The sequence below is a fragment of the Cryptosporidium ubiquitum genome, assembly GCF_001865345.1.
Source record: "Cryptosporidium ubiquitum isolate 39726 chromosome Unknown contig_20, whole genome shotgun sequence".
Lineage (NCBI taxonomy): Eukaryota > Apicomplexa > Conoidasida > Eucoccidiorida > Cryptosporidiidae > Cryptosporidium > Cryptosporidium ubiquitum.
The window spans coordinates 179,268-204,965 of NW_021639828.1; the positions used below are offsets into that span (position 1 = coordinate 179,268).

The following is a 25,698-nucleotide window of genomic DNA, read 5'->3' on the forward strand; positions in this document are numbered from 1 at the left end:
ATTATACTAATTAAATAATTCTCTATTCACCCCTTTGTACATTCCAGTATTTATATCTATTATTTCTTTTTTAATACAGTCAACTACCGTTTTGTTTATTTCAAGTGACACATTACAAGTTCTGGAAACCAAATATTCAATTGAAAATTCAATAAATAAATTGCTTGTTCCAATGGAATTTAGAAATCCATCCAGATCTTCATCTTGCACTTTTAAATTTGAGAATGCATCAATAAAATACCCACTAAAATTTTCTTCCGATTCTTCATTTTCAGAATATTTTTTATCCAAAATTTCTTCAAATTTAAACAAATTATCTTCTTGATCAATAATTTTATTGGATATTTTAGATCTTGTTTGAAGATAGACTTCGAACAAACATGTTTCTTGGGAATTGCTGAAAAAGACATGCTCAAAGTTATAATTAATTAGTAAAGATATTTCTTCTCTACTCAAAAAGTTTAAAATAAACTCTACTACTTCATCAATTGCATGATATTTTACATAGCTCATTAGTTTATTGTAATATTTATTTGCTCGATTTATCCTCTCTTCACCCATATTACGAGCAGATTCTATCTGCTCAAGTAAGTCTTTAAATGTTAGTTTTTTTTCATGAATATTCGATATTTCTTCTGATTTTTTTCGTTTAAAGAAGTTTTTTTTTTGTTTGGTATGATTTGACGTGCCCTTTAGACTAATTTCGTTATTCTCAAATTCATTTTTCATTGAGAATGATTTAAACCTATTTTTTACTGGAACAACACTTAGATGAGAGTACTTATCGTCTTTTATTGCTGAATTTTCATATAAGGATATTTCATTAATTTTAATTGAAGATGTATAATTGTTTGCATTATTTCGTCTAGCGATAATTTGGTTTGATTTATTAAGTATCTTATTCTTAATTATTTTTATCATAACATTCAAGTTCCTCCTTTGGTTATCTTGAAATATGGATTCGTCATTATTTTTGAGCGATACGGACATTTCAAGTTAATAATTTTTTTGACTGCCACGTTCCCCGCAAACTGTTTGCTCGCAAATATTAAATAATTTTTTGATAAATATTACATAAAATAAGAAAAGGACAAAAAATGGACGAAATAGTTTGAATACGAATGAAAATTTACTTAAATAAAAAAATATCTAAAAAGTATCTTTATGTGTGTTAAATAAGTGTAAAAAAATTCTTAATGATATATTCGACAATATTTTGCATACTCTTAGAGTAATCAGTCAAATGTTTTAGAATTTCTTTACGTGAAATTTGCTAATACAAGTCGGTATTTTTTTTTTTTTTGATAATCTCCGTTTTTGCTCTAAAAGCGCCAATATTATTTATTCTTCTCTACTTAATAATAATGGTGCAAACCAAAAAGAAATTCAAGAAAATTGCGTTGGGAGATGACATTGATGTTTGCGAAAGAGAACTAATTGGAAAGAATATTGACGATACTTTAAGTTCTGGCAAATTATTTACTTTCGATAATGAAATACCTTTAGATTTATGTAACAACTTGAATCATCAGGGAAAGAACTTCAATCATACTATTCAAAAAGTTAATAATAAAGAGCCTTTGAACAAGAAAAATGCTAAAAGCAGTTTGCAGAAGCGTTCCTTTAGAAAAATTTGTAGCGTTAATAAAGATGAACTCGATATTTGGGGAGACTCGATTCCTGATTTGGATATTATAAAAAGTAGTATGAATTATCCAAGTAAACTTTTAAAGAGTAAAGGACCTTCTATTCAATTACCTCATTCTGGGCAATCAATAAATCCACTCGAATCTGATAGGCAAGATGTCTTATTCAAATCATTTTCTGTTTTAAATGCAAGCACTCTTAGTAAAAATAGCAATAACCTTTCTACTTCTTTAGTTAATTCATTTATTTCAAATTACTATGAACCTAGTGAGGTTTTAAATCTTACCGAAACACAGAAATATTACTTGGTAAATTCTCTACTGAAAGGTAAAATTCTAAAGCTTGGTTCTATTGATAATTTAGAATTAATTAAAGATACTCAAGATGAAGATAATATTTCGTATACTCAAAGAAGAAATAACGGTATTAGGAAAAAAAGGTCAGAAATTAACAAGGAAATTCGAAGAAAAAAAGAATTAGTTCTTAAAGAAGAAAAAACAATAATTAAGAAATTAAATAAAGATATTCAAAATATAGGTAAGTTAAATCATCGATTTTCTTTAATTTATTTTACTTTTTTAGATATAATAATTCAAGACATCGATAGATTTGATTGCCATTTGGAAAGCAGAAAGATTTATTTATCAATTCTTAGGGAACAGATAGATTCTGCGAAAAGGCTGGGAATATTATCAAAAATTAAAATAGGCAGGAATACCTATAAGGAAATTCCAATTAGAACATTATCCAAAGTGGATATCCAATCAAGTAATGGGTCATTAAGAAAGTTACACATAGAAAATAAGTCACTTTCTAAAGATATTGTTTCCAATATTTATAGAAGAGGTCTAACCGAGATTCCGCCTGTTAACGATGCTCAATATGGCAGAAGACTACAAAAACTTCTTAGGAGAAATAGAAGGTCAAAAAAAATTACTAAAAAAGTTCGGTTTTTTTAACTAGATTTTCAATTACAAATTACAAGCGCTAATTTTTTTTGCTTGTAAATCATTTTTTTTTTTTCTTTATTTGTAAACGCGTTTTATTCTTATTTTAATAAATAATTTTATGCATGGTCAAGGGAGCTAAAACTAGAAATAGAACGACCTCAAGTTCTGTTTTCTCATCTAATGGTTACCTCGTTTCAGTAATAAATGTGCTTAATGTTCCCAAAAATGAAAATATTAACTTGAATTTAAAATCTAGTCAATCTGAGTATTTAAAAATAATTGCCCAATTAACAAATAGCAATAGACTTTATAAAATATCATCTGTAACGAAAACTTTGTCAGATAATCACAACCAAATTATTTATTTTGATATTTCACTTTATAATGAATGGTCAACTGCGTGCTCATTTGTTAATATAGGCGATACTATTGAAATTTTTGGTGGATATGTTTCTAAAAATAAAAACAGTATCACCTATGAGTTTTCAGTTTCGAAAAGAAATTCTTCCATGGTTGTTTGGAGGAGTGGCTTTGAACATATCCCTGCAGTATTAACTCATGCAGCTGTACTATGTAGCAAGGGTAATATTTATCTTCCTGCATGGGCAAGAATATACAACGATAGGGCAAAATTAGAAGCAGTTGAAAGTGTTATATATAATCAAAATTCATCCTCTATTGACTGCGTGAATTTTAATGGAAGCCTTGATCAGTTTAACTGTATTACTGACAGTTTGGATTTGGAAAAAAACAGTCAAGTATACAACGGCATTTTTAAAAAAAGAAAAACATCAAATAACTACAAAAACACATCCCAAGCCACTCAATATTCATACATCGATCGATTGTCTGACATTATTCCTAAAGTTAATACAAATCTTTATGGTGTTGTGCTTGAAGTTGGAAATAATCCGGTCAAAAGATGTAGTTCACATACTTCGCAGATTTTTTTGAATGTAACATTAATCGATCCTTCTGTCATTGAATTAGTTCCAATGGATAGCTATTCAATTTCAAACCTTGATGAACTACTTTCAGGTGTTTATAATTATAAAAATAGACCGCGTTTAAACCCAAACTTCCCAACTATTTCTTTGGAAATAGCTACTGATGGTGATGCAAATACTCTTCCAATTATAAATTTTGGAGATATTATAAGAGTCCATAGAGTGGAGCCCAGAATTTCGAAGCAGAAATACATTGATTTGCCATGCAATTTAAAAAATACTTCAATACGGATTTGGTCGGTTCATGACTTAAATATTGAAAGTATATATTCTAAGTATTCATCTGATGAAGAGATATTTAATAGCCAAGATTGTTATTTTACGGTAGAAAATGCTATTAAGGTGGGTGGAAGCCAGCAAAGGACAACTTTTACTAAAGATGATTCATTAAGATTATTAAAATTGCAAAGATGGTGTTATGAATTATTTCATGATTTTCCTTTTTTTTCTATTTCTCCTTATACTAAATCACTTAAGTACCTTTTAAATTCAGCCGAAAACCATAACCGACAATTTGGAGACATTATTGTTTTTATTCACGATGTTTGTATTCTATCTGAGTTTTTTAGGAAAACAAATTTGGAAACTAATAATATGTTTCCAATAACAAAAAAAATGTCTAAAGAAAATTTGTGCTTAATTGTAACAGAACATAAGCAATGTGAAAGAATCAACTTGAGTGATTTGACTAAACATAGTTATGACCAAGTATTTGTTGTTTATGTTTCTGAGAATTGTAACTTTGGATTAAAAGACTATTTTATTAATAATAAAAAGCCATTATCATATGGAGATTGGATAAGAATAAAAAATGTATCGATTTCTGGTACAGACTATTTCACACACATAAACGGAGAACTAATTGGACCATTTACTGTAATTGACACAAATAGATCGAGAATTACACGTCTTCCGTTTTGGTCTGGCGACGTTAAGTTAAACTCAAATAGGGTTTCTCCTATCTCAAAGAAGTAATGCATTATAAATATTCCAAAAAAATTGAGATTCAGTGCATTTAGACGCTTAATGAGAAGCTAGAAATAATATGGGAAAAGTTTAATAAAACTTATTTCAAACGAAATTGCATAAAAAATTATTTCTTTTAATGAATAATAAAAACTAACTATAATTTAGGCCTCAAGTTCATGTAATTTGGCTCAGTAATACATTAATCATATTAAGATGCCTAAATACTATCTTTGAAATTGGCCTAGTAAATGATTCATTATTTGTTTTATGAAGATTATCTTTGAAATTAATATTAAAATACTTTATCCAACGTATCCAAACTCTATTTGAAATGCTGTACAATGATTGATTCTTCCGAAAATTCCACATTACAGTCTTTAGAACATGTATATACAATTATTGTTGACCAATCTGTATTGCATTTAACGAAAACGTCTTTTTCTCCAAATAAGTTTTCCCACTCATATATTACTGTAGAAATGATTTGGAACTCAAAAACTTTGTTTGAACCACATTCTTTACAGCTTGGAATAATTATTTTTTTTGGAGATTCTGAATATAAAGGAGTACCACCAAAACAATATCTGATTATCTGTTTTGGAAATTTTGAAATCTCCAAAGAAAAATTGTGTAAATATTTGTCCTTATCAGATACATAGAAGCTTTCGTCAACACTTGATGGATCTAAATATTCAATGTCACTTTTTTCAGATGAATTGTCGGAGTCTAAACTATTTTTAATCTCAATTGGATCATTGTCATCATTTGATATGTATGAATTAAGTAGAACTTTAGTCTTTGTATCAATACTATCAATATTTTTTTCGGATATACAATTAATTAAATAGCTTTTCTCAGTAAATTTGCAATTTATATTTGATTTTTCAATACTTTTCAAACCATTTTGAATATTTTGGTCATTTACAAATTCATTCACTTCTATACCAGCAGATTGGAGCCAATCATCTGATAGAATATTCTCTTCTTCATATGGCAAAGTTTCAGTTATCTCAGCTGAATTTGATTTAATTGAGGACCTCAGAACTCTCCAAGTAGTGCTACAATAATTATTATCACAATAAAACAAATATATAACTCGTCTCTTAGTAGTTGAATATGGAGTATTTCTGAAAAAAATATTTAATAAATTATTATCAACTTAAATTCATTATTTAACTTACAATTGTAATGTAAATTTTAATGGAAAGTTGCATTTTGTACAATTTACTTGAAAATTACACTCTGTTAAAAAATCCTTCATAAAATTAGATTTTCTAATGCATACTGAACAAAAACTTACCGGGCTACCACCCAATTTACTATCTATTTCTACATATTTCTTGAAATTACTTTTGTTTTTGATCTCTCTATCGATGTATCCAAGTATTATCATTTCCACTTCAACTTTGACTCCAACTTTTTACATTAAATGAAACTGACGCGCCAATGATTTTTTTTTGTGTGTCGATAAAAATATTAAAAAACAAATAAATACATATAGACATAAATATATGTGAAATTTGTGATTAGTATGGATAATAATGAATTGATTGACATAATTGATACGTTCATTAGTGTGGAAGAGATCAATAGAAATTTAGATGAATATATCGACTCTCATAGTGAATGTATCGGTACTCTTCGTAAATATTTACTCGATAGTATACGAGAATTTATTTTTGGGGAAAGCAACACCAATAAACGATTGAAAACTATTAAAGGCATTAACTCATCCTTAAAAGGTTTGTGCTGTAACTTCGGGCACCTTGTTTTCCCATCAAATGGTCTTATACAGTTTTTTTACAGACTCCTAAGTAAAATTTTTACCAAAGATTTTTTTTTTCTGCCTTATTCAAATATAACGACCCCAAATTCAAACACGAATGAACAGGTTGAAAGTATTTGTCAGAAATCAAGTGACAACGAAATGATTTATTGCTGTGTTTCATCACTTTTAACCATTTTGAAACTTTTATCAAATGGTAATAGATCATTATTTATGATATTCACCAACGAAACCATAATAAATATAAATAAATTAAACTCGTTTCTGAAATATAGAAAGTTTTCGGATATTGATACTCAGAATTCTCAAAATATTGATATTTACTCATCATTTCTTCAAGCCATCAAATTAAATTCAGGATGTTTAAACGTAATTGAATCTCCAATTTTTATTAGTTTACCAAAAGAAAGCGATTGGTTTCTTTACCTGATGGGGCATATCACAATACAGCTTCTAGAAACTCAAAATCCCTTTCATGAAGATTCATCTATCCGGGATCGATTTATCAGCGTTTGGCTTAAGATATTAAATTCATCTATAAATACAAAAAAACTTGAATTTATTGGGATGGCAATACATATTTTAAAAACCATTACATTTGGTTTTGAAAAAAAAATGAGCAACCCTAACATTTTGTATTTGATAAAAAATAAAACAGTTATTTTTCTTTATAAAGAAGATGTAAATAAGTTTACAAATGTTTTGCCCTGCTATATTTCCAAATTCGCAAATAATTCTTCCACATTGTGTTTGTTCGGAGATTTTACTATTTGGTATTTGAATGGGTTTTTGAGAACATGTTTTTTAAAGGATTTAAATTATAATATTCAAAATCCAAATACTTATGTTTTTCAAATTGAACTAATTTTAAGATTTTGGTTCAATCAATTTAAATTGGCTTCAAATGACTCTTTTGATGAATACCCTTCAAAGTTCATATTCGAAATATTAAAAAAATTGCCATATATTTCAGAAAATGCAGCAAAAATAATAGAAATTGGGGTCGCGAATGCGTTGAATTACAACAACGAGCACACAAACAAAATTTCTTACATCAATATTAAAATTTTATCACTTTTAATTAAACTAAAGTTATTAAACTTTTTCCCTATTAATGAAAAAAATTTTGATGAATTGACTAACAATATATTACAGGCTTCAATATATGGAATAAGCGAGGTATATTCAAAAAAATGTAACGATCCTTTATTGATCACTTCACATATTCAAATGGTCCTTTCCAATCATTTTAATTCTAATCTCTTAAAAAATATTAAAAACCCACTACCATTATGTTATTCTATATCTATTACAATAGAGCTTATCCGAGTTATGCTGGAAAATGATATTGGTTGTACTTTTGAGTTCGGAAAGTATATTATGAACCACCTTTGTAGAATAATGTCAACTAGTGAGAACAAGATTTCAGACTGGGGATTTGACCAGTGTATATTGCTTTCTGAGCTTTCCATTCGTATTTTGTCCAAATCCAACGAAAGATTGGAAGTAATATTAGAGTCATTAATAGATCTAATGGACGGAGAAAGTATGTTCTTTCTTCTTATTTCAAATTGCATAATAAATTTGATTTTGATCAACTGTATGTATTCGTTTGAAATAAATGAGAGCTTGGTAACTAAAATTTTGTTGAAGCTTAATAATTTGAATAGTTCATGCATATTTTCACATAACATTCAAATTAAACTGATAAAAATACTTGCAATTGTTATTTTGAAAAACAAAGAATTTGAAAATTTTGATCTCATCTCTGAACTACAGATACTCTTTAATAATATACAATTAAACAAAGAGAATTGCTTTCCTTTTGGAAGCTCATTTAATTCTATTTCTTATTTCGATTTGTTTTGTGAAAATAACGATCATAAAGATATGTGGCTATCTTTTCTACCTACATTGCCAATTTGCCCTTTTTGTAAGAAGAAAAATGGATTTATACCTTCTAAAGAATTATTTATATGTAAAAATTGTTGGAAAATAATACCCACTTCAATTGATATTGATAATTCGGTTTTCGTTCCGGAAATAAAGAATTACTTTTCTACAATAGATATTTTGCTGTATTTTAACAAAAAACAAACATATAGAATGGATACAATTGATATGCTGTTCCATTCAATAAGGAATATTCAGGGATATTCTCTTGATATGCATGAACACAGTTTTTTTGCTGTATTATCGGTCGTATTCAGCTTTTCTCAAAATAAATCATTTTATGAGGTTAATATGGCTATGTTTTTGCAAAACGGTGTTTTTTCAAGTAATTACTTAAATTATTCACAATTAAAACTCAATTTATTAATTTTATCAAGAAAATTCTTGTGGAATAATCTCTTGTCCTGCTCAAACTTTAATAATAATTTACTTTCCAGTGAATTGTTCTTTTCTACACCACTAGTGATATCTAATATTGTTGGCGAACTAATTGACCCCGAAGCTTATTTTTTCACAAATGTAGAAGACATTTTTAGACTATCAATTTTTTTTGGGCCTGGAATAAAAGATACTCAATCAACCTCCGATAAATTAGAGCCGATTAGGCACGGATTTTTTGGCGATGTTTTTAAACTTAACGAACTAATCAATTACATTTCTAAAAAAAAAATAAAAAGTACCGAGTTTTATTTGACTCTTGGTATTGGTAATAGATTGAACAAATTACATAACTATAAAACTACAGATTTCCAGTCGACCGAAAATTCCCAAATTTTATTGAGTATTGCCTCCATGGACATTAAAGTTCATATTATTATGCTAATTAGTACTGTATTTACAGATGAGTCATTTAGCCACTTTTTCTCTTCAACCTTAACAGCTCTAAAGCTCGCGGTAATTGGATTAGATCATAATTGGAAGTTGATGTGGTGTAGAAGTAGCCTTAGTGAGTTCTCCAGAGGGATAATTCCCGAAAAAAAAATAATTGATGAATCAATCTATACTTTCAATAATAATTCAAAGGTAATATATAAGTCATTATCTGCAATCTCCTCCGTATTAATGAGGCAGAATACCACATTGTCAAGTATTTCAGTCTCACCTGGGGTAAATAAAGTAACATCAATTAAATTATCTTCTTTTGTTGATTCAAAAAATAAACATCCCGACTGGTTGATTTCGTTACTTGGGCCCACTTTCACTTATCTTTTACCTAATTTATTTTATAAATCTTTTTTTGGCTGTACTAATTCTTCAAATATAATTTTTTCGTATTTAAAAAAAAATATTCCAAGTTCAATTTCATTTGACAAATTAATAATCCAAATACCATTTTTTCTGATATATTCTATAAATATTGAAGATTTAGATATTGAAACATGCTTTAGTTTCCTTAAAAATAACATTTACAACAGCTTACTGAATAATACAATTTCAAGTGATTTTCAGTTACCAAAAGCATTGGTAAATACATCGATTGCATCTCTTTTTTGGATTGTTACAAGTTCTGAAAATATAATAAAATTTTTGGTTACTAAAGAAAAAGATACAATCTTTGGAAAATATCTTGACAATTTAACTTTGGAAAGCTTGACATATAATTACCATGAAGACTATATTTTTGCTAAACAATGTGATTGGTTATCGAACAGAATTAATATTTTGATTTGTGAATCTGGTTTTGATTCAATAAGCCAACCTAGTCGAAAGAAGCAGAGAGTTTTAAATGGAGTTGAACAAAACATTGAGATATCACAGAAAATAGGAAGTTACATCGGAAGAAATTTAATGTGGTTATTAGAATTTTATAACAAAAGTTTCTTAATAGGAGAATCTACGGGAACGTGGAACAATACGCAACTACAATATATATTTTTTCCTATATCTTTTATTATTTCGGAGCCACCACCTTCAAATAAAGCATCAATGTATTGGTATCGAGTTTTTAGATCACTTTCACTTTTATTATACTTTTCAAGAAAATTTATTAAAGAATACGCAACAAGACTACTAGAACTTTTAATAAAAGTCACAAATAAATCAAATATGCATCCCTCTTGTATACAATGCTGGAATATTTATACTCTACAATTAATTGAGGATTTTAAAGAAAACACAGATATTAATCAAAATGTTTTTTTACAATTGTTATCCCCTATCATTGAACAATTAATTCTTATTATTGAGCCATTTATTTTGAATAAATCTTTCTTTCTTATTCATTTAGAGAAATTTTTCAATTCTATTGTATCATCAGTATTGAATATTAATAAGAGCTATTTCTCTTTAATTCCAGTTTTGACAAGTATTGAGGGGAATTCCATTAGAAAGATTATTCTTAATTGCTACTATGGAGATCATTTTTCTCATTTGTGTTCAAGTCAAGTAGAATATGAATATTACAAACTTGTTTTCCACTTATTCAATGAAAGAATTGATTTTTCAATTAAGTTTTTTTCAACCCATGTTCCATATATTACATACGAAAAATTGTTGGGTTCTATTAAAGATATAATATTATTTTCTCCAATTGAGTCATATTGGGCTTTATTTGGAAATATCGAAGATAAATATTCAATAAATAAACGAATAAATTTGTTATACAACAAGTGTTTAAAGATTATTTCTAATACAAGTAATGACTCGTTGATTCCATTTCAGAAGTCGAATTTAGAAACTGATTCAAAAGGTCAGGAAAATGGAAAACTGAAATCTAGAATAAATATAGTAGATTCAATACTCAAATATAATCACTTGTTACCCAAGGCTTGTTCACAAAAAAAATTTAATAACTTAGAAAAGAGTACTGCAAATTTAAAGAACTCGATCTCAGTAATAATCGGTACCATTGGAGCAATTGACTACAATATTAATGGCTATTTAGAATTTAACTCAATTAATTATTGCAATTACGCAGATGATCTTAACCATAATAATAAAAAAATGGAATTAATTGAGTTTCAGTCGAAAAATATTTCAATGTTCGTAAAAAATCTTGATATTTTAACAGTAGACTTGATTCAAAATCATTTATTAGCATATTCGCACTGGAATGTAGCAGCTTTTGCAATTCAGGAAGCTCTTAAGTTTATTGGTTGTCATGACCACCTACCTGATATTGAAAAAAATGAAAAAGTGTGGGATATGTTTCATTCAGAAGTCAAAGATATATTACAACCATATAAATCAACTGAATATAGAATTATCCAAGGTACCAATGAACATTTGCTTGATCAACTAAAATGTTTAAGCGATGAGCGAACAGAAAATGTTTATGAATTTTATTTTTGGTGTCTAAATTTAATAAATCATGAAATCAATAAAGTAAAAGAAATTGAAGAAACGAAGAAGCTCCCAAAATCAATCAAAAACATTAATATTTTATTCGAAGGCTGTAGGGTTGTTTCACTTGGAATTCCTTCTGTTTTCAATTTTATACTTCCTTTATCAATTGAATTCATACTTTTATTTTGTGATCATTCAATAATAAGGACTTTAAAAGAAAAATTGTGTTCTTTAATCATTTCTGGGCTTGAATATGGCGTGAGCAATAGGTTAAATAATTTTTCAATGATGGAGTCTCGAAAGAATAATAAAATCAAATCATCATCCTTTATTATTCACCATGTGACATACGAATCAATATTTATTGTAATCACACACCTAATGGAGATTTTCGAGGATATTATACAATGTAAAGTACCAAAAATTTTGCCTTGGTTTAATGAATCGCTACTAGAACCATTTTTACAAGAATTGTATTTAAATGAAACTAGCAAGCCGGGTCATCCAGTTACTGGGAAAAATAGCATTGATAAAATTGTGGAAGGGAAAACAGCAAGTCCAAGTAGCGTTACATTATCACTATTAGCAGAAGCAACAAAAATGGAAAGTTCTAAAACCACTATTAATTTATTTTCAGATAAAGATGGCCAAACCGACTCTCAATATTACGAGATTGAAATAATGAATTATATATTTAAACTACAAGATGAAAATAGTAAAAATGAAGAAATTAAAACATTGGAAAGTAAAAAAAAATTAGCAAATGGGACAAAATTCCTATCCACACTTTCGAATTATCCAATAATAAAAATTATTGCAAACTTACAGTTTATTACAGATCTTCCAATTAGCATATTGATACAAGCTGCATTGTCATGTGGCTCATATACACGTGCATTGCTTCTTTTTGAAAGATTCTTATTAGTCAAGCATACTAACGAAGATTTTTCAAAGAGAAAAAGGAAATTTAACAAGTTAAGAGCTTCACTAATGACACAATTTGGATTAATAACAAAATATTCTGGAAATGCAATAGATTATTTTGGAACAAATGGCTTTAACAATTTGGATTTTGATCCACTAAACCCTTTGAAATTTTATAGGACCTGTTTTGAAATATATTCTGAATTACCAAATATATTTGATGAAGATAAGAAAAAAACCATTAATCATATATTGTATTTACCTTTTCAATGTTATCTAGGGATTAAAGATACTGATAACTTATTAGGTATTATGACTATATATGAACAAATGTCAACTTTTGTACAAGGAACAATTGATAAACAATTGGTAGAGTTTCTGCTAAAAGAGGACTACTACAATGCTGCAATAATATATGAAAGAATTATTTCTAATAATCCAGAAATAAATCATTTGATTTTTAGAAACTATTTGAGGTGCCTACTTAAGGCAGGACTTCCTCATGTCGTGTTAAGTTCATTATTAAATACAAATAAATCGAATAATTTAAATGCTGAATTCGAAAATTTATCTCAAAATTTCAGGAAGAAAAGTTTTTCTAATCAGCTAAATTATGTGAATAGTAACTTGTTTATTTCTGAAGCGTTAGAAGCCTGCTACCAATTAGGCAATTGGGAATTTCTAGATACTATAATCTCTGATAATAAAAATGAGGAGCAAAAGATTCAGTCAAATTCAATTAATAATATTTACATGGACCTTTTCATCCCTTCAAACATTGATACAATAATACAAAAGTTTAATGTTTACCGTGGAAAACTATTACTACATCTTCACTGTGCAAAATCAAATATTACTTCAGAAAATCGTAAATTTAATGAATCTTTTAATAATACACTAGAAAAAGCAAGAAATCTTTTGTTAACTCCTTTAAGTATTTCATGGAATGACTCGAATTCAAAATCAAGAACTATCTTGGAAAAGTTACATATACTAATGGATATTGAGTTTGTTTATTATTTTTTTGATAATAAAAACAAAAAAATATTAAATAATCAAAATATTTTGGTTGAAAACCAAACCTATAAGCCGGAATGGATTAAGATAAGTGAGCTATTTGTTTTTCGAGTCGATAATGCTAAAATTAGCTTTAACAAAAAGCATTCATTACTTTCTCAAGCCAAAATTACTTTAGAAGTTGCAGGATTTGAATTGTCTTCTTTTCTTTTACTACTTGTATTAGAGAGGAGTAAAATATCAATCTTAAATGTAAATACATCATATTCTTATATTAATTTCTTAAATTCATTTGAAATGATTGAAATAGAAAACTGTTCATTTGATCAAGATTTCCAACTTTTTAACAGAAGCAGTTCCGCTTTTGGGATTGCTGATTTGGGCTTGATGGATTTACATTCATTAAATTCTAATGAGATAGAAAAAGTTCCTGGACTCATACAAATTGACAATTTAATTAGTATTTCATATTTCGAAAAAATTTTAGACAGAAACATAAATTTTAATAAAATAAATTGGTCAAGTATAGAAAAAGAATTACTTAAGGAATGGGAATTGAATTTTAACAATAAATACATTATATCTTTAAATCAAAATTTGTTGGTTACATATTTATTCAAATTATTTCGAAGAAATCAGATTAAGGTTGCTGTTCATTTCTATGAAATGATTTTAAATACTAAATCAAGCAGTTTACTAGATGATATCACCATTTCTGAGATTAATCTCGTATATTTAGATTGGGCAATTAGATCTTCAATGGTTTCACCAGAAAATATAATTAATACATTTCAAGAAACTCTCGAGCTACGATCAAATTGCGAAAAAACATATTTCCAGTTTGCAAACTATTTAGACAATTATTTCCATCTTATCATTTCCAATTCTGAAACTGAAAATAATTTCTCTACAAATTCAAGCTCAAGCAAAAATAGCTATAATCTTGGATCTATGTTTCAATGCGATGAAACTATTTTTTTATGTATTAATATGTATTTGAGTTGTCTAAAGTTTGGTAATTCGTTTATCTATCCTTCTCTTTCTAGAGTATTATTCTTAATTTTTAATTACTCGAATATTATTTTGAAACATGGAATTGCACAACCTTCAAGCAAACATGAAAATGTAAAGATAGTACCTGATACATTTAATCGATTAAAGAAAGAAATCATGGGTCTTCCTCCTTCTCTTTGGTACGTAGTTTTGCCTCAACTGCTAAGTAGATGCCAACATCCTGGGCTTGGATCAATAATAATCCAACCATTAATAGCAAAGATTATTCGAAAGCTTCCACACCAAGCAGCATGGAATTTTGTCTCAATGCTAAAAAGTAATAGTTCTGAAAGAAAAAACACTGCAATTTCCATTCTAAAGATATCAAAAGCTATAACTAATGATAACAACGAAACTTTTATTAATGAAATGGAGTTTTCACTAATTATAGATGAGTATATCCGTCTATTTGATAATTTAACTGTTTTGGCTATGGACTCTAGTACAGGTAATAATATTCAAATGCAATCCAAAGATCAAAAATCATCTAATAGAGTCTCTAACAAGTGTATGAGTTTGCGTTCTGACTTTCAATCTCTTTATCACTCAATGAAAAATTTAAATAAATCAAAAGGATTGATCATTCCGACACAAATGCAATTAGGACTTAACCGTTCTTCTATTAATCATACTAAATGCATACTTTTTTCAAACTACTTGCCTTTATGTAAAAGAAATACCAGTTCTGATAAACAGTTTATACCTTATTATTTCAAAAGTAATCAAAGATCAAATATACCAACAAATTTTATTACAATTTCTGGAATGGAAGATACGATTTTTGTCCTACCTAGTAAGCAAAAACCTAAAAAAATTGGGCTGATTGGCTCTGATGGAGAGACATATTATTACTTAGTGAAAAATGAAAAACGTGGTGATTTGCGTAAAGATATGCGTCTTATGGAACTTGCTCAATTATTAAACCAAAGAATGTCTATTCATGGAAAAGAATTATCTTTAAGAACGTTTTCTGTGATCCCACTATCTGAAGTTGCAGGAATTATTGAATGGGTTCCAAATGTTACAACTCTCGGAAATATTGTTATGAGCGAGTGGAAAGAACTTATAGGAGCCTCAAAATTTCATAGACAATTACTAGAGACACAAGACATTTTAAGACAACATTCTATGCAGCCTGATAAACTTTATAAGTTATATTCTGAAGAAATCCTCCCTAAATATCCGCCAGTACTACACAATTGGTTTTTCAAAAAGTTTAGTACAAAATCCAGCTACATTTGGCTGAAGTCTAAGGAAAAATACACAAAAAGTACGTCACTTTGGTCAATGTTTGGATATATTGTAGGATTGGGAGATAGACATGCAGAAAACATTTTAATTGATACTCAATTTGGCGACATTATTCATGTTGATTTTGATTGTCTGTTTGGTAAAGGATTTTTACTTGAAATACCTGAAATAGTTCCTTTTAGGCTTACGCCAAATGTTGTAATTGCAATGGGTAGTTGTGGTGTTGAGGGTACATTTACTGGAACCTCCATTTCAGCAATGAGTATATTTAGAAGCCCATTCAATAAATCATTAATTATGACATTTCTAGAGGCATTCATACATGATCCTCTCATTGAATGGATGAGACCAGGAAAAGCAACTCAAGTCTCAAGTTTAGGAGGAAGTGTTGATCCTATCTCTTTTTTAGCCGTCGCTAAGGGTCATTCACACCTAAGAACAATTTACAGAAAATTGAATGGAATGGTAGATTGTTTTTCACAAAACAAGAAAGTTGTTCCAACTCTACATGGGCCCAATAACTGTTCTCAAAGAAGGCCATTTCATGAAAGAGGTCTTGGCCTTTCAGTTGAAAGCCAAGTTTTTGAATTGATCAGTTCTGCAAAATGCAAACGAAATTTGTCACAAATGTACGCAGGTTGGATGCCTCAATTATAAAATTATTTGAAATAAAATTAGAGATAATATTTTATGAATTTATCTATCTATAGAATTTATGATCATCAATATATATGTAAAAACATTTACAATATCCAAATATAGAGAAATAGTTGCGAAAATGTATTCGTCTATGGAAAATTGATGTTTTCTGTGTTTTCCTCCAATAATTAATTGAGTGTCATAAATTATGTAAAATGAAAATATTATTACTCCTAGAGCACCCAATATTATATAAGCAATATTATTTCGTGGAATAAAAATTAATATTATACTGTAAATTAGAATAATTAAAACCCCGATTAGTAAATAAGGCCCCCATCCTGTGAAGTCGAATTTAACTTGTATTGAAAAAATAGTTAAAACCAAAAAAACTAAGACGGTAATTCCACATGCGAGCAGAACCGAAAATTTATTAACACATACAGCAATTCCAGAAATGCTTATTCCAAAAAATAATGAAAGTAATAGAAGTAACGTTACTCCAATATAATGATTCTTAGCGATTGAAGGGCAGCAAGAAAATATTATTATCAAAATGAATGAACAAAGGGAGAAAACCACACTAACCCAATAATTCCTGATTAACCATTTTGATGCATCATCATATAATGAAAAGAATAAAACAATCCCAAATGTAATTAAAACACTAATAGAAAGTAACGAATAAACGCGTTTTACAAAACCATTTTTTATTTTTGTCTCAAAATCGCAGATAAGCATGCTATCTGCTGGTAAACTCTCAATTTCCAAATCTTTGATGATTACTTCTCTTTGTTCGATGGTCATGATGATATTACTTTATCAGAAAAGAAAAACTACTAAGGTTAGCGCCCACCGAACTTTATAATTCAATTTTTATTAAATATATTCATTAAAAGTTTGTAGTTAATTATTCAATTCATCTAGACACTTTGAATAACCTATAAATCAAGAGAAATCTATGAAATTTAAAGTAGAATTTATAAAGTTATTTAATAGAATAAGTTAAATATTAATAAAAGGTTACTCAAACCACTTATTATTTTTCAATAGGATTTTTTGTTTGGCTAGTATAATTTTCGCTTCTTTTTAGCGATTCCAATATGGAATACAGCTCAGATGCAACCTCAGGCATAGGTTTTTTTATGTAGTTATCAATCACGCTCGATATTATTCCCGAGATATCGGTTGTCAAAGACTCTTTAAGTATTTTGCAAAGCTTGCTCTCCATTTCATCTTCATTTATTTTTCTATAATATAAAATTGGGTTCAAAAGTAGTTCATCGTATGTTGCATTAATATGCGTACTTAGAACCACAAGTAAGAAGTTTTTAATTGTCTCTGAAAAAAAAACGGAAGATGAACCTGCTGAATTTTTAACAAGTACATTGATCAAGTTCACGAGTACTGGAATCAATAGTAAGAATTTATTTTCCGAGGTTTCGCAATCGCAAAAGGAACTGAATCTATTACCTGCTCGATGATCACACGGGATGGAAATTGGAACCAACAATAGATCAATCCTAGCAAGAATAATCTTAGATACAATTGTTATAGATTGAACCTGTCTTTTATAAACAGTATCTTCCCCTAGAACGTATTTAGCTGTTTTATTTTTAAATTGTTGAGCCAAAAGAATTAATGTATTGTCGTTTGTTCGTTTTGCTTCAAGGCAATAAGGGAATTCAAAATCAAATGTAATTAATGGAAGGAAGCTTTTTTCAATTAAATCTAACCAAATCCAAGGGTCACTAACAAACCAGGAACTAGACAAATGTTGAGAGCCCAATGTTTGTTGGATACGGTTTATTGTATGATTTCTTACAATGTTTGGGCCGAAAGATGCTGCGATACAGAGAGTATGTACAACTTGAGAAATAAGTATCTTGCTTTCAAAATTTGCAAATAAAGAATATAAGGAGAATATCAATGATATAGCCTGCAAATTTGCATCATAATTATATTCAGCGGTTGCATCACAATCTATTGGTGTAAAAATAACATTTCCATTAAGAGATGTTGGAGTAAATATTGCGAATGTAACAAGTGTTTGAATAATTAGTGAAGTATTATTATATAACAATGAAGAATATTTTGGGTTATATAGCCACATTCCTAGACATTCTAGAGATGACAAGATTAGTATTTGAGGGTCAGAAAGTTTTCCTGGGTAAAATTCTGGTGAAATTTTTGAACGGTTCTCAAGAACAGAAACAGAAGGTATATAAACCATTCTTTGCAATATTCCAAGCATTAACAATACACAGCGTTCTGTGGGGAAAGTTGAAGATAAACTGGAATTTTGTGAATTGGGCTCGATGGATTCTGATTCATTTGTTTTTTCTGGCCGCATGATTATTTGAAAAACTGCAATTATTCTTTCAGAATGGAGGCTGAAAATTATCGGATGCAATTGGAGAAGAGCTTCAAGAATTAGAATGATTTGCGCCACCAATTCAGAATCCTTACTTTCACAGAAATTAACTAATATAAGAAGCGAATTAGTGATTATTCTTTCTGCAAACATAAACTCTGATCTCGAAAGAGAACGCGGAGTATCATGATTATAATTTGAAGTCTCGATATTTTTCCTGTCAGCTTGCATATTGTCTATCAATTCCCTATTTGCAGAACCAAAAATAGAGTATCTCCTCAAATTTTCCAAAAAAAAGTTGAATACTTCAAGTGCTACTAAAGATCCTTTATTGTACTGATCTATTGTTTTTTCTGAATTTGAAATTATTTTAATTTCTGTTTTTTTATTAATTTGCTGTGATAAAAGAGACATAAGTATGCTTATGGAACATAGTGGATCAGATATCCTTCTAAAATTCACAATTTTGTTTTTATCAACTACAATCAAGGGGCTCCAATCAGAATATGTTTCTTTTTCAGTTATTTTATTATTTCTCACATTGAATTGGGTTTGTGAATCAATATTAATTGATGAATCACTTGTTACTTCAATATTGATAGAACATTGTTTATCTGAAAAAGGGAAACTCTCCACACAAGATTTTAAGATATTAATTAAAGGAGAAAAGTCTGTGTAACTCATATTTTTTAAATTTGCTATTAATATATCGCATAAATTTAAGAAATCTGAAATTAAATGAAAAATCATTTCCCATGAATTTCCAGATACTGTAGGTAGTTTGGAATTAATTAAGGAAGATGAACCGTTGTTTATTTGTATCGTATTTTTAAAATTTGAAATGCAGCTTTCCCAGTCAAATAAATTCTGTATAATTGCATAGATTGAAAGTGATAGATAAGGAGAAGAGCCATTTAAAACCCAAGAGAGAATTATTTCAGATGGAGTATTCAAATTTTCTTTCGTGTTCTTTATATCTTCTTCGATTATTATTTGCATAATTGAATCGACAATATTTGGTGGTTCATGTGAAAATTTTGAGCTTTCTTCATCGTCTTCTTCAATCGACCTAAATAAAATATTTGTAATGTCACTTAACCAATGGTTATTATTTGATGAATTGGGCTTTGTAAGCTTTAGTGGCAATATATGTAAATTTTTATCCAAAATTAATGTTGAGTTTAACTCTATTCCTTTTAAATTTTCTGGTGAATCATTAATTTTATTAACTATCTCGAAAAGAGGTTCAAAACCATGTGAAATCCCGAAAGTTTTAGCTCTGGGAAAAAAGCAGAGCTTAGGGTATTGTACATTAGAATAATTTGAGATTGGCCTTCCTTGATTATCAGTTAACTCTTCACACTCAAATGATTTATGTGGAACAATTTTTATCGAATTTAATGAAAATAAAACTTCAAGGATGGTTTCCCAAGGCGAATCTATCTTCCATGTATTCAATGTTAATTCTGAAATCTGAATAAATACAGGCAGAACCAATTGGCATTTAGCAGATAAATCAAGGTTAATATATTTCGAAAGGCGTTTAAGTATTTCATTAATGTACCTTCTTTTTGAAAAAAAATGGCAGAGGTATGCTACCTGTAAAATCCCGTAGACACATCTGAACAAAGTTTGAATATCATTCGAGTTTTCAAATGCAGTAAAAATGCAATTAATTGACCCAGCTTCAAGTATGGTTTCCAGCAACTCCTCATGAATGCTACCAGCAAGTTCAAATTGATCTAATACTGAATCCAAACAAATCGGGTACCTTTCTATAAAGAATTTTGAAATCCAGTTAGTCCATACACTTGAATCAATTTGATTGTGAAATCTATTGTGTTTAGTAATATTAGAAAGTCCAGATAGTTTAATCTCATTATTTTTTATCGTTTCAAAAATATTAGTTAAAAATTCTTTAGGTAAGTCTTTACCATTATTAATTCCCTTATTATTTTTAATGAAGTCATCTATACTCATTTTGTTTTTCACTTGACTATTATGTAAATCGGTATTTAGCATAATAATGGAATAGCTCAAAATGAATATTGTATCACTACTGTCAAGTAATATTGTTCTCTGTTTATTTGTTTCAGGTTCGAAGTCGTAGATAATTCTTGGTAAGTTATCCTGATTAATTTCAAGTGATTCCTGTTGACTTAATTCATCAAAAAGATCTTGCTGTATAAAGTACTCATGTGAAAAGCTTTCCATTATTCTTTCAATTTGCTGTGATTCCCCCGGCAATTTAAATGTTGCCAACACCTCACGTAATGCCGAAACAATTGATTTCTTATTAAATTTGAACGTAGATAAATATGCAATTCTGACTTGGTTATTCCATTCTTTATTTTTCGATAAATATTCTCCAAGAGTAACCATATCAATTTTCTGAGAATATCTGAAAAACTTTGCTAGACTTTTTGGGTTGGGATTTGAGTCAAACAAAAAAGAACTTTTTAATACATCTAAAAAACTTGAAGGATTTGAGTTAAATTTTTCGGAGCAATCAAATATTTCGTTTTTAAGTTTCTTTTGTCTCAGTAAATCCATTTCCAATTTTATGGCATTATTTGAACCCTTGTTTTTTTCAATATCAACGTGCAATTGAGTAGATTTTATAATACCACCAACAATACATAATATTCCATTCAACCCAAGACGTTGAAATAATGTAAAAGTTTTTGAGTTGAAACTTTTTTTCGAAGAATTCTTACATTCAATTTTAAACTGGTTGACAAATGTTTTAATAATTGTTTTTAAGACATTTCCACAATAAATATTGCAATCATAATTTTGAAAAATTTCAACTACTAACTGAGGATCCTTACATATTTCCGTTAGTGAATTAAGAGCTGATTCTCTTTGCTCTAATGAAATGTGCATTGCTGGGATATTTATAGGTAAGAGATCCATGCAGTCTTCTCCACTATTAGCTAATCTTAATTGAATTGCAGTCAAACAAAATTCTAATTGAGTTTTTGCATGGTTTCTAAAATTAGTAAATATACTCAGCATGCATTTCAATATAATTCGAAGCATAGAAGGCTCCTTTATTGTGTTAATCAACATCTCCACACATAGATGATTACTTATTTTGTTTACTAGCTCAGGGTAACTATTTAATAATCTTCCTCCACTTTCAATTGCGGCATTCAACAATTCAATCCCCATTTTCCTGACTTCTTGATATGTAGAACTATCAACTCCGCCCATTTGAATTGTCTTCTTAATCATTTTTGATATATAATCATCTAATTCATCAATCGGCGAATTCAATACCTTAATATCATTCTTATTTGTACTAGAAAGCCCAAAAAAAGTCAATGTTGACAAAAAATGAATTATTCTAATCAGAGAAATATCGTAATTGCAATTTTCACTTTTTTGAAGTTCCTTTGATCTCGAAAATACAATAGTAACAATTCTTCTTATTGCTTGCTCACCTAATGATCTAAGTAAAAGTGACGATCTTGGCTGCCTCGAAATTTGAAAACACTTCAGAAGGCTTTTTACCAAATTCTCGGATGAAATATATTCACCAAAATGTGAGTCAATTAGATTTACAAGCAGATCAGATAGTTTTTGGAGTGCAATTTCGTCCGTCTCCAAATGTGAAGCAGCAAATTTACAATTGAGAATATTTTCTATTACTTTATTTATAACAAAAGGCTTTTTTGAGCCTTCGATTACAATTGCACCATTTAAAATAAATACATTTATAGCATTTAGAACTGATGCGGTTGCATGCCCTCCATATTCTGGAGATTGAATAACTTCAAAGAATGGTTCTAAACTGCATTCTTCAATTATAAATTTTTTTGAAATAAAAATATTTTCCAATAACAATTGAAACTGGTAAACTATAGGGAGTTCAAATGAGTATACTATTTCTTTAGAGTATTTTATCTGAGAAAAATGATGGTTATTATGTATCAACGTATTTATAATACTTTCAATTTCGTTTTTTATGCATCTAAACAATATAGAATCATTTTTAAAATTAACGTAGCCATCGGTACTATAACTAATCCAATTATTTTCAAGTATTTCAATATTCCTCATACATAATAACTGAATATTAACTTTATGTTTTTTTTTCAGAAAAAAAAAGCAAACAAAATAAACATCCAGCCACAGAGGGGGGAAGGAGGGGGGAGGGAGAGGGGGAAATACTGATGCCAATAATATTGACTTGCAATTTATTAATGAAAAAACTTGATATTATTCTTAAAGTGGCTGATTATCGATCATTTTTCATTCCAACAACTGTATTTATCATATTATTTTTTTTCTTAGTTGTAACTATTGAAAGTTCCTATTAATTGGCGTACATACTGGAAAAGGTAATATTTACACTAATTACATTGCTAGGTCTAAAATTTGTATTTATTAGTATTGAATAAGCAAATTATTACTAGAAAAGTAAGTTATTTTGCAGACATTTATATAAGAATCAACATTGATGATTCCCAAATAAATTGCTCGCAATTCACTGAATATTTTAAAGAGATTGCCCCGCATAGAAAGATTATGAATTTAGAAAGAAATGGCGAAAAAATCAGATATAGAGACTAAATCATCAATAGTACTACAAAGAGCATTCAGAAGGTGGCGTTCAAATTGGAATGAAACGCTAAATGTCTTGGTTTGGGGAATAATGCAAACTAGGGAAAAGGCTGCGATAATTCTACAAAGGTGGTGGAGACGATACTTATCAATCAACAGTTTATATAATAGTCAGAAATCAATATAGGTTGTCATTAAAACCTTAAATTCATTAATTCTTTGTTAGTCTATCTTTATTATATTCTATTTTTTTAATTACTCTAATTCTACCGCCGCGCAAATAGTTCAATACAGAATGCTTTTTTTTTTAAAAAACAAATTGTTGAACTGTCTTTCAATATTTAACATTTCTGTGGGATTGTTTCTCGTTTTGAAAAGACTAGCCAAACAAAATGCTAATTACATAGAAGATAATGTTCCAATCAATTTCTCAATATTTTATTCCACAGAAACAGGAAATTCGAGAAAAATTTCTGAATTGTTGAAGAGTCTACTTGATAAATTGGGTATTGATTCCCATGTCCTTGAGATCAACTCAATTTTCGATTTCGATGTTAGTTCATATAAAAAAAATTCAGTATTAATTTTCGTGATTTCAACATGTGGAAACGGAAGTTTTCCAGCATCATCGAGGAAATATGTCCGGTATCTATCGAAAATGATTAGATCAGGAAATGAAATATTTTTAGGAACCAAATACACTATTATTGGTCTTGGAAGTTCTATCTACGAATACTCATTTAACTCAGCCGCTAATAAACTTGATAAATTTATCTCTTTACTCGGAGGGGAGAAATACTGTGAGATTGCATTGTTAGACGAGGTTAATGGTAATGAACTGGATTTTAAAATATGGTGGAAAAAAACATTTTTAGCTAAGCTTGGAGTTTCTGATTTCAAAGAGCAGTCAGAACTCTACTTTAGTAATATTGAAACAAGAAAAAAAGACAACTTCATTTGTAAATTGAGAAACGCAAACGAAGCCTCATCACAGATCAATTCTCTTTCTGGAAATTGTCATATTTCGGAGAATTATTTCAAGTTACTAGAATTTTGGCCCATTAATAGAAAATTGCTATGTGAGTCAAAAGCCATTGATGATGTCGATAGACAAATTTTCAATCTACAGCTTAAACTCCCTGATGGCACAAACTACAAAACATTTGATATAATTGATATACTTCCACCAAACGATGATGAAACTGTTATTTTCTTCTCAAATAAAGTATTGGGAATGCAGAGTATTGAAGATTTGAAGAATACTATAGTTGACTTTGCCCCTGTAAACGATATTTTAAAAAGCATCAAAGTTCCATTCCCAAACAATTGTTCTCTAATGCATGTACTAAAATATTATTTTGATCTCATGAGTTTGCCTACGCATACTGTAATATTACAGTTCACTCCTTATTTAAATAAGAACGAAGGAGAGTTCATTTCCAACAAAGATTCTTTTAATGAAATTAAAGATCTCTACAAATTTTCTTTTCCATTATTTATAGATAAGTATATGAAAAGTCTTGTTCCAATACCAATAGAAAGCTTCATTAAATTCAATGGAATTAGACAAAATCTAAGGAGTTATTCGATTTCTTCCTCTTCACTTTGTTCTCCATCAACTATTGATCTAACAATAAGCACGTGTATTAAAGGTTATGTTCCAGTGTCATTACATGAAGTAAATAGAAATAGAGGCAATAAAAGTAATGTGAAGAAATACATTAAAGGATTATGTTCGAGTTTTCTTTTCGAATTTGATTTAAATTTGCCAGTTCTTGGAACGATAAGGTCATCCTCTCTCAATATCAACGATATAACTTCTCCAATACTTATGTTTTCACATGGAAGTGGTATTGCGCCTATTAGAGCATTACTGCATGAACGAAAATATATCTTAATGAAAGATAAAAAACCCAAAAATCCTGCATATTTATTTTATGGATGCAGAACAGAAAATGAAATAATTTACAAGGATGAGCTCGAAGAACTTAAATCAATGGGTGCATTAACCGAAGTGTTTTTTGCTTTGTCTAAGTCGCAAGAGAAACATGTTAATGATATAATTTCTCATTATAAAAATTTACTTTTGGAAATTGTTGATAGAAATGACTCAATAATATATATTTGTGGAAAAAAAAACTTTGTTTTGGGGATTAAAAATGAAATTGCATCAATAATTTCTGATCATCGTCCAAAAAATGTTATTAGAAAAATTTTTGCTAAAAATAGAATTTTTTTAGAATCATGGAATTGAATGATTCTAAACCCCGCGTC

At 28.7% G+C, this 25,698-nt stretch overlaps 9 protein-coding genes across 9 annotated transcripts; 5 read left to right on the forward strand and 4 right to left on the reverse strand.

The window, feature by feature from the left end:
• Positions 1-6: 6 nt before the first annotated feature.
• On the reverse strand, positions 7-990 carry cubi_01423 (uncharacterized protein; the record flags this gene model as incomplete). Its single annotated transcript, XM_029018435.1, has 1 exon — positions 7-990. One exon carries the CDS (start codon positions 988-990, stop codon positions 7-9), a length of 984 nt encoding a protein of 327 aa, XP_028873662.1.
• A 374-nt stretch (positions 991-1,364) lies between these two features.
• Positions 1,365-2,606, forward strand: cubi_01424 (uncharacterized protein; the record flags this gene model as incomplete). Its single annotated transcript, XM_029018436.1, has 2 exons — positions 1,365-2,184; positions 2,230-2,606. The coding sequence occupies 2 exons, from the start codon at positions 1,365-1,367 to the stop codon at positions 2,604-2,606; spliced, it is 1,197 nt and encodes a 398-aa protein (XP_028873663.1).
• Positions 2,607-2,719: 113 nt separating this feature from the next.
• cubi_01425 (uncharacterized protein) lies at positions 2,720-4,579 on the forward strand (the record flags this gene model as incomplete). The annotated part of the gene is made up of 1 exon (XM_029018437.1): positions 2,720-4,579. One exon carries the CDS (start codon positions 2,720-2,722, stop codon positions 4,577-4,579), a length of 1,860 nt encoding a protein of 619 aa, XP_028873664.1.
• Positions 4,580-4,895: 316 nt separating this feature from the next.
• cubi_01426 (uncharacterized protein) lies at positions 4,896-5,966 on the reverse strand (the record flags this gene model as incomplete). The annotated part of the gene is made up of 2 exons (XM_029018438.1): positions 4,896-5,700; positions 5,755-5,966. The coding sequence occupies 2 exons, from the start codon at positions 5,964-5,966 to the stop codon at positions 4,896-4,898; spliced, it is 1,017 nt and encodes a 338-aa protein (XP_028873665.1).
• Positions 5,967-6,104: 138 nt separating this feature from the next.
• cubi_01427 (frp1 like protein) lies at positions 6,105-16,499 on the forward strand (the record flags this gene model as incomplete). The annotated part of the gene is made up of 1 exon (XM_029018439.1): positions 6,105-16,499. The coding sequence occupies one exon, from the start codon at positions 6,105-6,107 to the stop codon at positions 16,497-16,499; it is 10,395 nt and encodes a 3,464-aa protein (XP_028873666.1).
• A 39-nt stretch (positions 16,500-16,538) lies between these two features.
• cubi_01428 (N-methyl-D-aspartate receptor-associated protein) lies at positions 16,539-17,288 on the reverse strand (the record flags this gene model as incomplete). Its single annotated transcript, XM_029018440.1, has 1 exon — positions 16,539-17,288. The coding sequence occupies one exon, from the start codon at positions 17,286-17,288 to the stop codon at positions 16,539-16,541; it is 750 nt and encodes a 249-aa protein (XP_028873667.1).
• A 232-nt stretch (positions 17,289-17,520) lies between these two features.
• Positions 17,521-22,920, reverse strand: cubi_01429 (SEC7 domain-containing protein; the record flags this gene model as incomplete). Its single annotated transcript, XM_029018441.1, has 1 exon — positions 17,521-22,920. One exon carries the CDS (start codon positions 22,918-22,920, stop codon positions 17,521-17,523), a length of 5,400 nt encoding a protein of 1,799 aa, XP_028873668.1.
• Positions 22,921-23,404: 484 nt separating this feature from the next.
• Positions 23,405-23,611, forward strand: cubi_01430 (uncharacterized protein; the record flags this gene model as incomplete). Its single annotated transcript, XM_029018442.1, has 1 exon — positions 23,405-23,611. One exon carries the CDS (start codon positions 23,405-23,407, stop codon positions 23,609-23,611), a length of 207 nt encoding a protein of 68 aa, XP_028873669.1.
• Positions 23,612-23,719: 108 nt separating this feature from the next.
• Positions 23,720-25,678, forward strand: cubi_01431 (nitric-oxide synthase; the record flags this gene model as incomplete). The annotated part of the gene is made up of 1 exon (XM_029018443.1): positions 23,720-25,678. The coding sequence occupies one exon, from the start codon at positions 23,720-23,722 to the stop codon at positions 25,676-25,678; it is 1,959 nt and encodes a 652-aa protein (XP_028873670.1).
• Positions 25,679-25,698: the final 20 nt, after the last annotated feature.